The following is a 17,983-nucleotide window of genomic DNA, read 5'->3' on the forward strand; positions in this document are numbered from 1 at the left end:
TAAAGGTGGGCCAAAGCTTTGGAGAAAGACGCCCAGAGAGACTGAAAGAGAAAGGCATTTCATAATGACAAGAGCTATAATTATCTTCTAATTGCACTTGGAGGACCATCTCTTAGGAGAGGAAGCTTTACAACTTGTAAGTCATTTGCAAGGTTATTGGACAACCTTCAGCGATGTATCAATTAATGTATTCATCTGACAAATAATTGCTGATGCTTATGTGTGTCCGACACTGCTCCGGGTACTGGGAGTACTCCATGCCTTTCATGGGGCTTACATCTGAGTGGACGGAATGTGCAGTGTATCAGATGGTGTTTAGTGTGATGAAGAAGATTGAAGGGGAAGAGAGGAGAAAATGACAAGATGAGAGAGAGAGGCAGAGTGTGTGTGTATGTGTACGTGTGTGTAAATATTTGTGTCTGGTTTAGGTAGGGTTTTTGTTTAAAGGTTTGTTTTCGGGTCTGTTTTATAATGAAATATCTTACGGGTCTGTTTTATAATGAAATATCTTAGGGGCGCCTGGGTGGCTCAGTCGGTTGGGCGTCCGACTTTGGCTCAGGTCATGATCTCACCGTCCGTGGGTTTGAGCCCCTCATCAGGCTCTGTGCTGACAGCTCGGAGCCTGGAGCCTGTTTCAGATTCTGTGTCTCCCTCTCTCTCTGCCCCTAACCCATTCGCATTCTGTCTCTGTCTCTCTCAAAAATAAATAAACATTTAAAAAAAATGTTTTTAAGTATTAAAAGTATGAGGACAAGGTCTTTTGTATATGAGGGAATGAAAATTTCTCATAAGCCTTACCATACTGCTTCACCATATTAATTTCATTCCAAACTACAGTATCTGTTTTTATTAATAAAAAAACAAAAACAAAAAACAAAACAGAAAAAAACACCCCACAAACCTTTGTTCAGGGAGTTTGTATATTTCACAATCCAAACTTGTCTTTTTTTTTTTTTTCTAAATTCTATAGCCCTTACTACCACTCTGTGTGTGTGTGTGTGTGTGTGTGTGTGTGTAGCTCCAGACTCCCACCTGCACCTCCCCAACTCTGGGAGACAACTGGGACTTGCCTCACCTCTCTCTCCCTGAACTGCAGCCTGGAATGCTCTCCAGGCATTAAGTTGGGTGCTCAAAGGGCTCATTTCATTTATGTCCTCTTTCTTGGGGTCATTATCCAGTCCAGTATCTGAAACCATGGTTACATATGTTTTATCTATTTTTTTTGGTGTATCAGGTGAGTTTGTAGATCTGGTCCCTGTTATGTTATCTTAGCATGAGCAGAACTTCCAAACTATGGTCACTTTAAGGATAAGACGTCTGAGGCCCAGAGGGGTTAAGTCACTTGGCTGAGGTCATCAGTAGTCACCAGTAGAGCGGAGTCTCAAAGCAGCCTCTGTCTGGCTCCCAAATCTCAGCTTTATGCACTATGAGTTGCTACCTTCCTGTGAATTCAGGAGTAAGCTCCACGTCTCTCTACAAAAATGCATGAGCTTTGGGACTGGCGTTTGTTTCCCTTGTGACTTGATCCCTTTGTGTTCTGACTCCTTTGCAGCTTAAACCCGAGTTGGAACCAGAAAGCTGTTCAGAGAGCTGGGTTGGACAGATTCCACATCAATGGCTCGTTACTAGTGGGGTAACTGTCCAATGCAAGGTGCTTTAGATGCTATTCGTGTATTAGTATCGTGAACTTACTTGCTCATTCATCCAACAAACACTTACTGAGAGCTTATTATGTGCTAGGCACTATGCTAAGCACTGGTGTTACAGTGGTGAACCAGACAGGTGTGGAGCTTACTGTCTAGTAGGGGAAGGCCGCGTGAATAACAAAACAGATATGGACGTGTCAGATGGTGGTGAGCGCTGAGCTAGGCAAAGCAGGAATGCGGGCCAGCACATATTTTTGAGTACTTATCTAAAACCCAACATAAATGTCCACACACCCAGCTGGGCTCCCTCCACCATTCCCACACCCACACAAGCTTGCTAATAAGCAAGGCTCTGAGGAAATGAAGCAGGGCAATGAGATGGAAAGCAACGGTAGGCGCTGCTCTAGATTGGAGGGTCTGAGATGCTGAGGCCAAATGACAAGATTTCACATCTACTGCAGTTAGAAGGAAAGATTATTCCATGCAGAGTGAACAGCAAATTCAAAAGCCTGAAATGGTAACTCTTTTTCCTCCTTGGGATGCGTGCATGTGCACACACACACACACACACACACACACCTGAAAACCTGTAAACACCTTTCATTCTTACATTTCCAGGCTCCTGAAGCCGATTCTTCTTTAGGAACTCAGGTGAAGTGACAGCAGGGCCAGGACGCCAAGGGATCAGGGTCCCAGCCTCAAATCTCATCTCCACCACTCAAGGTTACTGTGAAGAGCACATGAGATGAGATATGCTCTCCAAATTTCTCATGTCCACTGTAGAACATGAGTATCAGTGACTTACTATTCAATAGTATAAAATTGCCTGCTTAAAAGTGTTACGTAGGGAGGGACTGCCAATACTCTGATAATGACTGTCCTTCATTTTTTTTTTTTTTTTTTTTGCAAAATTAGAAAGAAAAATTACTTCCATTCTGGCCAAAAGTTAATCAATAATTGCATCCACATTTTGGTTCCTGCAGGTGGTTCACGATTTTCAGTATAATGTGAAAGTCCAGAACACAGGCCTGAACATAAAGGCTCACTCTGACACATGCCTGCTGTGTGACCTTGAGCAGATTACCAAGCCTCTCTGGGGAAAAAGAGGGTGTCTGTGAGGATTAAGTAGCATAATGCATTCAAAGGGCTTGGCATAGCCCTTGGCACTCCCTAAGATCTCACTAAGCTATAGCGGTATTGGCTGTCTGCAGAGGGAACTCCGATTCTTCAGCGGCTGGGAAAATCCTTCCACTCTGACATTTCGGCTAAAAATAATTTCATTTTCATCACGTGATCAAGAGGCATTTCTGGCTCTTCTCTCACCCTCATTCAGCCTGGATGGCTGGCTGGATGACTATGGAGGGGGGCGCGGGGGGAAGAACAGAGTCTGCACTGAACAGCCCAGCCGGCTCCCAGTGCCTGAGGAGGGATGCTGCTGACGCACCAGTGCTATGCTTGCATGACCTGGACCCTGCAGTCCGCTGTGGGCGTGGGCACGGGTGCACAGGCAAACCTAGGCAGTCCAGCGCTGTTTGTTTCCAGGCCCCAGGCAGCAGATGCAAAGTGAGAGCCCTGTTTGCACAACCCGTTTCCATGGCAACAGGAACGTCATCAGGCAAGGGATTCCTTAAGCTGGTAGAAAAATCCTCTGCCCCCACCCTGCACATCCAAGTGAAAGCAAGTTCCCACACTGAGCAGTGAGCAGATCCCCGAAGGGCAAATTTTTAGTAAAAAAGCCAAGAAAAAAATCTGGGACCAAAGTACACAAATAGTTTGGACAAACATACAGCTTATTCCCAGATGAGTTTAATTTTTTTTTTTCCTCCAGTGTACTTACGGGCAAATTTGACCAAGGTGTATGCATTGTTTAGTTGGTGACAGCAAGGTCAAAGTTCACAATTCCTGGCTGATGGTGGAGAAGCATGAAGCTTACTTAGCACAGTAAGCTAAGTAAACATTATCATTCGCACTGTTCATTCCAAAGCAGACTCGGGGTCGACTTTCACTGGAGGATGGTCAACAACTATGCAGCGAAATTTGTAGGACACACAACTAATCTCCCAATTAAAAAGACCTTCCCGGCAATTCCTATCAAAATAACACGAGCATTCTTCACAGAGCTAGAATAAACAACCCTAAAATTTGTATGGAATCAGAAAAGACCCTGAATAGCCAAAGCAATCTCGAAAAAGAAAACCAAAGCTGGAGGCATCACAATTCCAGATTTCAAGCTGTATTACAAAGCTGTAATCATCAAGACAGTATGGTACTGGCACAAAAACAGACACTCATATCAGTCCAAGTAGTAGGACCAGAACCTGCAAAGTATATTTATGTAGCTTAAGAAAAAAATGCATCAGTCATAAGGGGCATTGGTCAGCAACTGAACACGAAAAAAAGGATCTCATCAAAGGTGAACATGTATAGTACCTATCAAAGCACTGTCCAGGGGGTAAATGTCTGTCCAAGATCTCTTAGCCTGACACCATTAAGTAGAAGACTCCAGTCATTAGGGTGACTATCTAATTTACCATCCAAACCAAGTCAGTGTTGACAGCAAAAGAGGTGTTATTAACCCTTGTGCTAGGACAATAAACCAGGACTGTTCCAAGCAAGTCAGGACATAAGGTCACTGTACTTCAACTAATTCTTTCTGGTTTATGCCTCTCATTGCAGCCTTCTACTTATACCAAATGTGCTTAAGGCTAAGGTATTCATTTTTATTATTTTTTAAATTTTATTTTATTTTAAGTTTATTTTGAGAGAGAGAGTGAGTGCATGGGAGCGAGTGCGAGTAGGGGAGGGGCAGAGAGACAGAGAGAGGGAGAGAGAGAGAATCCCAAGCAGGCTCCATGCCGTCAGCACAGAGCCTAATGCAGGGCTCAATCCCACAAACCATGAGATAATGACCTGAGCCAAAACCAAAAATTGGACACTTAACCGACTGAGCCACCCAGGCACCCCTAAGACATATTTTTAAATGTATTGACATTTCTAAAAACTTGGATGCTTCTTACAATTGATAAGGGCATTTAATACCAGGCTCCTTCCCCACCCCAAACCTGTTATTAATTTAATAATACATCTATGATCAATGATATCTTATAATCAAGGATACAGAGTAATTTGGCTTTCCATGCAGGATGACACAAAGGAGAATTCATTAATCAGAGAATGTCCTCCCACTACGCATTTATTTCCACTGGAAAATAACATGTAAATAACTTGGTTTTAAGCACTGGTTTCTTGTAAGCTTGGTTAGTTTGAATTGGTAACCTAAGACTGGTTTCTGAGTCTGTAAGGCCAAAGTCCAGATCAAGGGCTGGGGTGAATTTACTGAGGTCATTCTGTCCCATACAGACCCGTTTTGGAAATCCCCAAGCTTTACTCAGGGGACAACCCTCAGTCCCACCATGGGCACTGTCGTGACCCTTCCCATTTGAAACTAGTAAAGGCGACAGGAATCTGACTTAGATCTGTTGAGTTTAAAAGGCCAGTAAGACATTAAAATGAAACTGGGGCTGCAAGGAGAACTTGAATGGTCACACATAAGTGGAAGAAGAAATGATTTTGCTTGTGTTTAATATAGCTACCGTTCAGATAAACCACCCGGGGTAGGAAGTGACTAAGTACAGTCAACAAAGATGTTTTAGGAATGTAAATAGATTTCACAACAAGTGCCAAATTGGATACAGTAATGGTGGCTTAGTGTTTGCAGCCTCTTAGGAATACAGTAGTTCCCCCTTTATGCATTAGGATATGTGCCAAGACCCCTGGTGGATGCCCAAAACCGCAGATAGTACCAAACCCTACATACATACATACATACATACATACCTACGATAAAGTTTAATGTATAAACTAGACATAGTAAGAAATTAACAACTAATAATAAAATAGAATAATTATAACAACATACTGAATGAGTTATGTGAATATGGTTTCTCTCCCTCTCTAAATATATTGTACTGTACTCACCCTTTTATGCATGATGATGTGAAATGATAAAATGCCTAAGTGATGAGATGAAGTGAGGTGAATGATGTAGGCACAGTGACATAGTGTTAGGCTACTATTGACCTTCTGACACTATTTCAGAAGAAGGATCATCTGCTTCTGCACCTCAGTTGCCCATGGATAACAGAAACCACAGGTAAGAGGGGACTACTATACAGAAGTTTGGGGAAAGCAATGTGATCATTAATCACATCTGATATCGGCCCAGAAAGTTGTGTGCATGGGGGGTGGGGGGAGGACATGGAACTGAAGCACGATTATATTGCAAATATCATAAAATGTTATTAACGATACGTTCCTTCAGCAAAATAAACAATGGTAATATAATATGTAAAATGAGAAAAATAGTTGAAATCAACTTACTTATTTTGTCCAATCGTCTCAAAATCTTTTACAACAATTGTAAGGGAAGATGAAGAATCGAGTGGTATACCCCTCAAGTCAAACTCCAAAATCTGTCCATGGAAAGGTTATAAAAACAGAAAAGTTGTTTAAAAGGGTCAGGAAGTATAGTATAATAAGACATACAGACACTAAATGACTAAATGTCATTATCTTAACCAATGTCAGTCTTGTGAATCATCAATTCTATAGTTAGTAGAAGTGACCAAATTCCAAACCTGGAGGCTGCTGAGAGCTGTGGGAAGGTAAACCAGACAGCCTCAGAGGACCTGGGGGTGACCTCTGGCTTCCCATTTTCTAGGCTCTGTGACTATGGGCAAGTCACCAAACCCATCTCAGAGTCAGAGAATTTACCATAATTGGTTATAAAAATAAAATAAAATGAAAATGCTTTCTTCATTGATTGTTTTTAAGTTATTTGCTTTTCCTAGTCATATTATTATCAAAGAGATAGATAATCTAAAAAAACATTTTCTAAAATGCATCAGCCTTTTATTTTAGGCTTGATTAGTCTGCACCACCATGATTAGTCTGCAATCAGATGAGACTTTCATCTTAAGGCAATAATTGCTGTCTAATGGCAAACACACAAAAATAATTTAACATAACACCGCTGATGTTTTTGATTGATCGTGTAACACATGAATTAAATAAAGCAGAGCCTACTGAAGATTTGATTCTCCTTGTACTGGGTTTGGAGTGGGTGGTGAATGTGTCAGAGCTCATATTAGAATCCTAACCCTAATAGGTTTGGGGTTAGCATTTCATTTGGGTTAGATTTCCGTTATAAAACTAGAGTTGGGAAGTTTACTTGATAAATACAATTGCAATTAGAAAAAAATACATGTTAGATGGGGAGCCTGGGTGGCTCAGTCGGTTGAGCGTCCAACTTTGGCTCAGGTCATGATCTCACGGTGTGTGAGTTCGAGCCCCACGTCGGGCTCTGTGCTGACAGCTCGGAGCCTGGAGCCTGCTTCAGATCCTGTGTCTCCCTTTCTCTCTATCCCTCCCCTGCTCACACTCTTTCTCTCTCTCAAAAATAAACAAATAAACATTAAAAAAAAATACATGTTAGAAACAAAACAGGGTAAGACGGATGATACCCTGCAGAGGATGTCTGCTCACGTGACCATTTCCACCTCTGCCATCAGCTACATGGATTGACCAGATATAAAGAAGCATGTGAGAATTACTCAAAACCGGAAGCACTATATGCATACATAATGTACTTTCAATTTGTTTTATTCTTGGAGATCTGTGTGAGGTGCTAGGATCCACACACAGCACCCACAGGGACCAACCAGACTGGCCTCTTGCTTTCACGGAGCTGGTAGTCCAGCTGGCTGGGTTCTGGGTTCCAGTGAAACTGCAGAGAAGAAGAACTGCCTTTCAACTTTTTGCTTCTCAGAAAGGCATTAAAAAGACAGTTCATCTTCACCTCATTCAATGAAAAGGTATGGCTTTATTTTAGTTTGGGGACTAGGAGAGGAGGGGAATTTACAGTTGGTGGAGGAGAAGTCTTCACAGCCTGGTGACTTAGTGACAATAACAAAGACATTTATCACTACGCTTATCTAGGAAAGTTTGACCAGCTTTTGGGAAAAACAATGGGGCTGATGATCATCTTTTAAAAAATTAGTCAGCATAGGAAAATCTACTCAGTGGAAAGAATGAAAACTTTCACATATCTATAAATATATTCAATACTGAACTGCTTATAAAATAGATATAAAGTCAACAGTGGGGGAAGTAAATATATTATAGCCCTTCCATAGAATATTGCATAGTGTTAAAGATACTTCTGAATGGAATGATATGGTATATGCTTAGGATATAATAGTAAGAAAAAAAATAGGAGAGGAAGCTGTATTTGCTATATGTCAAGACATCATATTTTATTAATTTATTTATAAATAATAATTACTTATACATTACAATATACTTATTCAATAAACACTTATTGCTATATCCCAAACGTTAACAGTAATTGCTTCTGGATAGTGGGTCCAAAGGTAAATTTTTTTGTTTATCTAAAGCTTTCAAAACGTCTACATTAAGGATATTCTACTTTATCAACATAAAACACAGTAAACGTCATTACTCAGTCAGACACACAGTGTCATGTAATGTACTCTTGGTTAGTCACATGCAGATACATTTTTAAATATGGAGCTTTCCCTCCGTGACTCTGGAGATGATCTAAGCCCACCCCTTGCTCTACAGATGTGCCCCAGATGTGTAACATAACTGGACCGAGGTCACACAGCAAGCTCAAAGCCGCTCCCGGCTAGAACATAAGCTTCCCACTCCCTTTCCAGACTTCACTTACACCACTACTATATAGGAGATGTCATTGTGGTATGTCCCCTTGAACTGTTCTGTTATCTCTATGGCCACAAAGAGAGATAGAGTGGTGGGGGATGCAATGTGGAGATTCTTCTTTCAAAGGGAAAAGCTAACCTTTGACCGAAGATAGGACAATCAGATGTGGCTAATCCACTGAAACAATGTTAAAAAAAAAAAAAAAAGTGAAGTTACCTCATTCCATACAGGGTTGAGTTCATTGTCAACTTTCTTTGTTTTCTTTTTCTCATCTGCAAATAAAAAATATGAAATATCAATTAGAAATATTTCTAGAACTTGTCCATTCATTCGTCCATTCAAAGAGCATTCCCTTGAGGGCCAACCTTGTGCTTGCATTTTCCCATTCATCAGCCTAGAGTGAGGACTACAAGAGTCAAGGTTCTCCAAACTGAATGGCATTTTTTGACCTAAAACATTTCACCCACCCCAGGTCTACGAGATGTTGGGGAATGAAGGACTCACAATCATGGAAATGCCATGATCCCCTGCATCTCCCTCACCAGTTCCTATAGACCAAGATTACCCAGGGCCTCTGTGTCTCCAGTGTGTTGCAGAAAGAAGCCAACAAAGCCAACCTTTGCCAAAAGGTGTCACCATTTTATAGATGTGGCTACTGAGACTCAAAGGAACTGAGAAATGTGTCTGAGCTAATACTTGGCACTGGTTCCTATACAACCTGCAATTTCCTCTCTGACGCCCGTGCTGCCTCTGCATGTGATAAGACCCCACAGCTTAAAGACTGAGCTGGATTCCCTCCCATAGGCCTCGGCACAAGGTAATTAGTAGATGAATACTTTCTATGACCTGCAAAGAATGTAGGGTTTCCTTTACAACAGGCTCACCTTTTCTGAAGACACGGGTTTTCTCTCTGTGTGTCTGAGACCTTCCTGTGTGAATAAATGTTCCTCCAGCTAGTGTTCAAAGTTTCCTTAGAGAAGTCCAAAGCACAGAGAGGCATCTGTTGGATCTCTAAGTCCCCAAATACTCATTAAAATAAAAGCTAGTGTTTGAGTACCAAATGCTTTGGAGGCATGAGCTATCTGTTTTCAGGGGGAGAAAAATAAAACAAGTTCTCTTTCTGTGTGAATTCTTTACCATCACATAGAACATTCATCACGCTTCTGACACCAGATGTATGGTGGGGCGTTCCCCAGCCAAGAAATTTTCTGTGACACCAGCTGGGTGTTTTACAATTTAACTCAATGATGATACTATGTACCTGGAGACAGCGTCCCGCAGGTTAAGGACTCAGAGGACAATAGCAAGTCCACGCTGTCACCTGTGCTTCTGACCTAGCAGGCTATAAATCTGAAGTTCCCATAACCCCTGTACTGGGTTCAACTAACTGGCTAGAGCAGCTCACAGAACTCAGGAAAACATTTATGTTTACTAGTTTACTAAAGGATAGGATAGAGGGTACAGATGAACAGCCAGATGAAGAGATATATAAGACAAGGTCTGGGAACGTCCTGTGTACAGGAACTTCTGTCCCCATGGAGCTGGAGTACCTCAACCTCCCGGTATATGGATGTGCTCATCACACACCTGGAACCCCATACTTCTGGGATTTTTGATGGAGGCTTCCTCACATAGGCAAGATCAAGTATTAACTCTATTTCCAGTCTCTTTCTCCAGTCTAGAGAAGCTGGGAGGAGGTGGGGGCAGAGCCAAAAATGCCAAGCTTCTCATCATGGTTTGGTCTTCCTGGTGATCAGTCCCCATCCAGGAGCCATCCAGAAGCCCACCCAGAGTGATCTCATTAGAACAAAAGATGCTCCTACTCTTCTCACTTAGGAATTTATAAGGGTTTTAGCTCAGTGCCAGAAAGTGGTGGGGGAAAGGAGCAGAGACCAACATACATACTTTTTTCTCATCTCGTATCATCTAACCTCTTAAAAAACCCCAGGAGATATGTATAATAATTTTCATCCCCCTTTTGGAGCTAAGGAAACCGAGAAGTTAAGTGGCATATTCAAAGTCCCAGTTGGTAAGTGGCAGGGATAGCAGCCTCACAGTGGTGGCCACACTGGGAACCACTCCCCAGTTACCCCTCTGCTGCTATGGAACGTAGGAGGTAGTGGGTTCCGTTCAGCTGAGTGTCATGTTGCGAAGGCTCCCAGCACATGCCAGTTGTGGGACTAACCACCTCATTCTTCCAAGACCTCAGCATAGACAAAGCATGAATCATCACCTTTACTCTGCTAAGCATTAACTTTTCCACTTGAGCAGCTCCCAGAGCCCAACCGGCTTCCCTTTTTAAACTTCAGCATGACCCTGCTCATCGGCTCATGCCGGGGCCTGTACTGATGCGTTCTAACTGTGGTCTCTATGTGGCCTACAGAGCGCCTCCCTGCATATGACTCTGATATCACCGAGAAGCTGTCCTGTCCCTCCCACATTTCCATACTGACCCCACCTGCCCCTCCCATCATCTGATGAAAAGCCTCCCAATTTTCCTCTCTGGTTGCCACACAAGCGAGTACTTTTGAGAGTAAGAGGGGCCAGGCAAAGTTTAAACTGACAGAACGGGACACATGACTTCTTTGCACAATTGGAGCAGCCTGTTCTATATAACCATCTACAGGTGCCAGAAATCACATCCTTTGTTTTTTTTTAATGTTTGTTTATTTATTTACTTTTGAGAGACAGAGAGAAAGCACAAGGGTGGGAAGGACAGAGAGTGACAGGGATACACAGAATCTGAAACAGCCAGCCTGATGCGGGGCTCGAACTCACGGACCATGAGATCGTGACCTGAGCCAAAGTTCAACACTTAACCAACTGAGCCACCCAGGCGCCCCGGAAGTACATTCTACTACAGTGTCTCTAAGTCGTTCCGATAGCCTTGCAAGGGTAACATTCTCATCCCCTTTTTATAGACAAATAATTGAGAGAAGCTGGTTAACTTGCCTAAGGTCACACAACAAATAAAAAAAGAGAGTCAGAAACAACCTACGTCTCCTTGGCTCCAAAACCCGAGTGTGTGTTCACTATCACACCACAGTGTCCATTGGAAGCTGTCAGAAACACTGGATAAAGAAAATGCATGAATATCATATGAGTGACGGGCTTGACGTCCTGAGCAGTGGCCACAGGAAAGTCCAAGGTCAGATTTCAGAGTATCCTGAGACTCTCTAAGACTATTTGCTCCAACACACAAAATGTGACATCTGTGAGTTTTTCTGGGGAGACAGTTTCTTCCCTCATCAGATTCTCAAATGAGTTCATGACCTTCACCAAAGTTAAAAATTCCTGACCTTGACAAGCATGAAATGGTACCATTAATATCCCTCCAGCTCACCACCACCCTTGCTGCCATAACCAGGCCTGGCGGGTGGAGAACTGAGTCAGGAAAGAGTGACTCTGGACCCTGGGACCACAGCAGATCTTCAAGAGAAAAGATGGAAAATTTTAAGAGGCCATTGCAGAGTAAGTAAAGCAAGGAGAAAGCAGCAAATCATTTATAGAAATTGGGTACGGGGGCTTGAGGCAGAATGTGGGTCCCTGATGGATGGTATTGAAGGAAAATCTCAGTCTCCAAGTCCCCAAGATTCCAGGCAGGGAGCTAAAGCAAGGACAAGGGCTCCAGAGAGGCTGTGGAAAGAGCCAGTACTTGTCCAGTTGAGCTGAATCCCAAGCCTGGTTACTGGCCTGGGAATCAGCATACAAGAAGAAATGCTGCACTGGGACATTTTGGTGCTGAGCCTGGTACTGATCTCCCTCCCCTTCCCCAAAGGGGCAGGACTGTCCCAAAGTCAGCAGTTGGGGGGCGTGAAAAAGGGAGTGCCACTTATTCATTCATCTTCCAACATTTATTAAGCACCTGCTGTGTGCCAGGAACTGGGGAAACAGAAGAGTACAAGATAGTTCTTGGTCTTAAAATGTTCCACAAAAGGAGGTCATGGCCTATGGCATAGAAGACCCAAATGAATCTTGATGACTATTTTCAGCACACAGCAAAAAAGCCCACCATGCTCTTGTCTGCTTCATTCTCAGGTTGGAGCTTCCTGCTGCCAGAGGGGGATAATGGGAATAAAGCCTGCCCAGGTCAGGCAAAGGGAGCTCGTAGCCCAGCCCATGGAAAGGGTCCACTAAGTGAGTTCTTCCACCAGCAGTAAAGCATTTCCTCATTCTTCTATCCAACAAATATATTTGAAGTATCACTGGCCCAGACACTGAGCTGGACGCTGTGGGAGATACAAAGGTACCCAAGATATAGTTCTCGCCCTCAGGTGCTCCAGCAGGGAGCTAGATGTGGCCACGGGGGACTGATATAGAAAGAAGGTGGCAGTTGCCATCAGAGGGGGTACAAATGAAAAGGGGAGGTGACTTCAGGCTGAGGGCACCAGATAAGGCCTCAGAGAGGAAGCAGAGGCTGAGCTGGGGTTTGAAAGACAAGGATGGATTGGAAACGTGGAGCTGGGAAGAAAAGGTCACTCCAGGTGGGGGCAAAAGGGTGAGTGGGTCAGTCACAGGGGAGAGAGAACCAGTCATGTTTGGGGACACTGCACACTTGGCATTCGTGGCTGCACAGTGTGTGCGAGAGCGAGTGTGAGGGTAGGGGAGGACTCTGTGGGAGGGAGGACACTGCCCTCCATTTGGTTGGAGCCAAGGGAATATGGAAGGGAGCAGAGGCAACCAGGCCGTGTGGGAAGGTTATGGTCACACTGTGCAGCCACGAATGCCAAGCTAAGCTTCATTTGGTGGATACAAGCCACTTAGTAAAGAGGGTGTTAGACACTGGGCTTTATGGCTTCAAGAGGTTCATAATCCCCATGAGAAAAACCAAGTTGCATAACAACTCTTCCAATATATGCTCCTGAACACATGATTCCATTGTGTATTGACGAACAAAGGGAACCAGCCAAATCCTGGCAGGTGCAGGTTGACCAGGGCCAGGTGGGACTGTTCAAGTGGAACGTGAGGCCACTTCAAACACTTGCATTAATGCCAAGGGTGCCACTCAATAGGGGGCGCTCTCTTCTGGCCAAGCGTGTGCTAAATCCTGCCCATAGGTCATTCCATTTAACTTTCTCAGCAAGCCCATGCATCTTGAATTTGCAGATGAGCAAAATGAGCCCAGAATGGTTAGGTAAGTTGCCCAAGATCACAGAGGTAGGAAGAAACACTCTAACTCAGGACTAGTTTAATTCTATAGGCCATGCATTCAACCGCTGTTCCTCGCTTCTCCCTGGTCAATAAGTAAAGATTACATGCTAACATTGGCTCCTATCCTTCTGGAGAAACCCAGCTCAACCTCTTCTAAAAAAGGAGACTCTATTTTTTATCAGAATGTGTGCACATTATATTTTATTGAAAACCTATTCACACATAAATGTCAGCCAAAAAAAACAAAGGTAAATTTCTTCCTCTCTCTCTCTCTCTCTCTTTCTTTCTTTTTACTTTAGAGAGAGAGTGTGTGTGCGAGAGCGAGTGTGAGAGTACGGGAGACAGGCAGACGGAGAGAAAGAGAAAATCCCAAGCAGGCTCTACGCTCAGCAAGGAGCTGGACTCAGGGCTCGATCCCTCGATCCTGGGATCATGACCTGATTCGAAATCAAGAGTGGGACGCTGAGCTGACTGAGCCACCCAGGTGCCCCAATAAATTTCTTTCTTACCAACAGCCACAGAGTCACATATTTATATTATTTAATTATTCAATTCCACCACATTTTTTTTTAAAGGTCTAAATTGCAGAGGCTGATCATCAGATTAAATTACAGGAAGCTCTTTTCCCCTTTTCCACATCACCTACCTCCCCCTGTTCTCATCTCTAATTTTATTAAGATGACAGTTTCCTCCTATGGAAAGGAATTAAATACTTTCAACCCAGAACATAACAACGGATTCAAAAGCAGAATACACTCTGGACCGTGACTCAAGGCATTCTTTGGGACATTTCCTGTTTTTTGATAAGTCACGCCTGCCTGCTTCTCTCTCAGTTCGCTGAAGGTCACCGCTGCAGTAATTAACCTGCATGCCAACCTCTGAATACGGTTTCCCTGAGAACTGAGCTAGCACTCCTTGCCAAGCCACCGCGCCCTCCCGCACGGAAACATTTCCTCTGCTGCGTGCCTATCACACCACAAGCCATGCTGGGCTCTCCGGGACGGGATGAGGCACCACCATGACTCCTAAGACCGGACTGCTACATTTGTGCTGAGAGGGCCGGTTCATTTCACGTGTCACTTGTCGAGGCTATGGTGCCACTTGTTTGGTCAAACTCTAGTCCAGAAGTCGCTGCGAAGGTATTTCATAGTTGTGATTAACATTTACAACCAGTTGTCTTTATGTGAAAGAGTTTGTTCTCCATCAGGTGGATGTGCCCCATCCAAACAGCTGAAGGCCTTAGAGTAAAAACAGGTTTCCAAGGGAAGATGGAATTCTGTCTTGGGGCTGTGACATAGAATTCCTACCTGTTTCCAGCCTGCAGGACTGCCCCTCAAATCTCAGATTTGCCGGACTCTTAATCACATGAGCCAATTTCTTAAAATAAGTCTCTCAGTCTCTCTGTCAACACACACACACACACACACACACACACACATACACACACAGACACACACACACGCCCTACTGGTTCCATTTCTCTGGAGAATTCTACTATAATGAGTACCACCAGGTGCCCATGGAAATAATAGCATCTACAATGGTAACACTTTTTCGGTACTTCCAAAGACATGCCATCTCACTGATCCTCATACTCCTTCAGGGCAAAGTGCAGGACTTGGCCCAGCTCTTCTTAATGTTTCTTTATTTTTGAGAGAGTGAGAGACAGAGTGTGAGCAGGGAAGGGACAGAGAGAGAGAGAGAGAGAGAAACTCTGCAACAGGCTCCAGGCTCTGAGGTGTCAGCACAGAGCCTGATTCAGGGCTTGAAATCACGAACCGTGAGATCATGACCTGAGCTGAAGTCAGACGCTCAACCGACTGAGCCACCCAGGCCCAGCTCTTCTGACTGGACTTTCAAATCAGTGAACTCTCCAATTCTTTGAGATTTGATCTCAGAGAGACATAGGCTCAACCACTGAGCTCAGAATCCCTCTTGTAAACACCCGGGAATTTAGACTAGATGATCTCTAAGTCTGCCTCCAGGTCTAGTGGAACATGTGATTCATGAAGCCCCCCCAGTCCTCCCCAGCTAGATTTCTGTGTCTTATGACATGGCCCCAGGAGAAGGGGGGTCAGAGGGCATTTACAAAGCTGCCCCAAGTACCTCAGCTTTTTGGTAGGCAAAGTAGATTAATAAGATCTCTAGGTCCAGCCATGCATCTAAACTTGACCTCCCATTCAGAAATACTTCTTCATCTTCTCTGGCTCCTGGGTTGTGGCCTCTTTTGTCTTGAGAAACATTCATAGACAAATGGAGAGTCACCCGCTAGTTGGCCTAGAATATCACAGACCTCCTGAAGCCATCCAATCATGGCTAACGGTTACTAAGTGCTCTGAACTAGTCATTGTTTCCAGAGCTTTCTATAGATTGTCTCACTAATCTTTACAACTACCCTAAAAGGTAATAAGCTTCCCCAATTACAAAAGGAGAAACCAAGACAAGAGAAGTTAAGCAATTTATCAGAGGTCACACAGCTATTAAGTGGTGGAGCTGGGATTCAGACTCTGGCAGACAGGACCCAGAACAATCCTATGAGGATTAAGACCAGACGGTGACTCCTTGAAGGCTGGGACTGTATTTTACTAGTGTTGGTATTCCTCTCAGCGTAATCGTTCCATAATTTGAGTGCATTTGACTTCGTAAGCTCATGTATTATTACTAGGGTTGCTTTAATGATTAAGTGAGAAAACGAATACAGAGTGCTCAGCACAGGGCCCAGCATACAGGAAGCATTGAACCAGAAGCTTTTATTTTGTATTATGGCACCTGGGCAGCACCCCTTGCATGCCCCGAGGGCACTCCCAGGCTGTGGAGCCCGCCCTGGAGGGCAGGGCCCAGCGACCAGAGGAAGCACCCAGTGACGCTAGGCCCATCCTTGGTGTAGCAGTTCTCTCACGTGGCTCGGTTCCAGACCTCCAAGGCCCGCCCGGGACAGCTGCCAGACGGGCAGCGACCGCTCCTCCCTGGCAGTCAGTCTGGCAGCCATGAGCATCTGGGAGAATTTCCACCATAAGCAGAGAGGTCAGAGAAGGCTCTGGGAAGGGCCAGCAGGAGATTCCTCCCACCCTCAGGATGTAGAGGGACCTGGGGGGAGCACAGAGACATGTGGCCCATCCAGGTCTACCTGGCTAAATGGGGATCTCTGACTTTTTGTGTCTCCACCCTGGCTGCCCTACTGCTCCAGGCTATGTTGTCAAACGAGTTCTGGGGAAAGGCATTTATTTTGGCCAAACGGCAACTATGATAAAAAGCAAAGCTGTTTGGTACATTTCTGACATAGTCACTGATATTGCTGATAAACAGAAAGGCCCAAACAAAAAGGCAGGCGGGATTAACACTCTGCTTTCCATAGCCTGTGCCCCCACTGGCCTCTCGAGATGTCCTGACAGGCATTTGAGCTCTTGAATCAAAACCAAATCCTCCAAGGGAACTGCGGTGAAGCCCAATCGATCTGGACAACCCCATACAGGATCTTCTTCCTAAAAGCTGCCCCTGGGGTGGGAATGCGAGCTGGTGCAGCCACTCTGGAAAACAGTATGGAGGTTGCTCAAAAAACTAAAAATAGAACTACCCTACGACCCAGCAATTGCACTACTAGGCATTTATCCAAGGGATACAGGTATGCTGTTTCGAAGGCACACATGCACCCCCATGTTTATAGCAGCACTATCAACAATAGCCAAAGTATGGAAAGAGCCCAGATGTCCATTGATGGATGAATGGATAAAGAAGACGTGGTATTTATATACAATGGAGTATTACTCGGCAATCAAAAAGAGTGAAATCTTGCCATTTGCAACTACGTGGATGGAACTGGACGGTATTATGCTAAGTGAAATTAGTCAGTCAGAGAAAGACAAATACCATATGACTTCATTTATATGAGGACTTTAAGAGACAAAACAGATGAACATAAGGGAGGGGGACAAAACAGAAGAGACTCATAGATATGGAGATCAAACTGAGGATTACTGGAGGGGTTGTAGGAGGGGGGATGGGCTAAAGGGGTAAGGGGCATAAAGGAATCTACTCCTGAAATCATTGTTGCACTATATGCTAATTTGGATGTAAATTAAAAAAAAAAAAAAAAAAGCTGCCCCTGGGGGTGGTTGTGTTCCAGCTCTGCCATCTGCCAGGGCTGCAGGTGGAGAGATACCAGGTCGGCCAGGCACCTGGATTAGCTGCCTCGGTAGAGGACCGAACTGTGTGACTCTTGGGCTTGTCTGTTTATTTTGCATGTGAACATCCACTCCATGCCTGGCACTTTGAACACATTCACGTCTAATTCTTACAACAGGGGTATCAGTATTGCCATTTTACAGATGAGGAAACTGAGGTTCAGTGATGTTAAGTGACTTGCCGGAGACCACACAGCTAGTGGGTGGCAGAACTGAGCTGCAGCCCCAAGCTTGCCTCATTTCCAGACCTGTGCTCTTAACCTC

At 44.3% G+C, this 17,983-nt stretch overlaps 1 protein-coding gene across 6 annotated transcripts in view; it reads right to left on the minus strand.

Moving 5' to 3' along the window:
* The window catches only part of MYOF (myoferlin), a 151,311-nt gene that overhangs the window by 118,543 nt on the left and 14,785 nt on the right, over positions 1 to 17,983 (minus strand). For all 6 annotated transcript variants that reach the window (XR_006701606.1, XM_045438241.1, XM_045438239.1 and 3 more), the window contains exons 2-3: positions 8,604 to 8,659; positions 6,027 to 6,118 (exon numbers count right to left, since the gene is read on the minus strand). Coding sequence is in view for 5 of the 6 variants with exons in the window: in XM_045438241.1 (XP_045294197.1) it covers positions 6,027 to 6,118; positions 8,604 to 8,659 (148 nt within the window). In the remaining variant the exon portion in view is untranslated. The remainder of the gene's footprint in view (positions 1 to 6,026; positions 6,119 to 8,603; positions 8,660 to 17,983) is intronic.

The sequence above is a fragment of the Leopardus geoffroyi genome, chromosome D2 (assembly GCF_018350155.1).
Source record: "Leopardus geoffroyi isolate Oge1 chromosome D2, O.geoffroyi_Oge1_pat1.0, whole genome shotgun sequence".
Lineage (NCBI taxonomy): Eukaryota > Metazoa > Chordata > Mammalia > Carnivora > Felidae > Leopardus > Leopardus geoffroyi.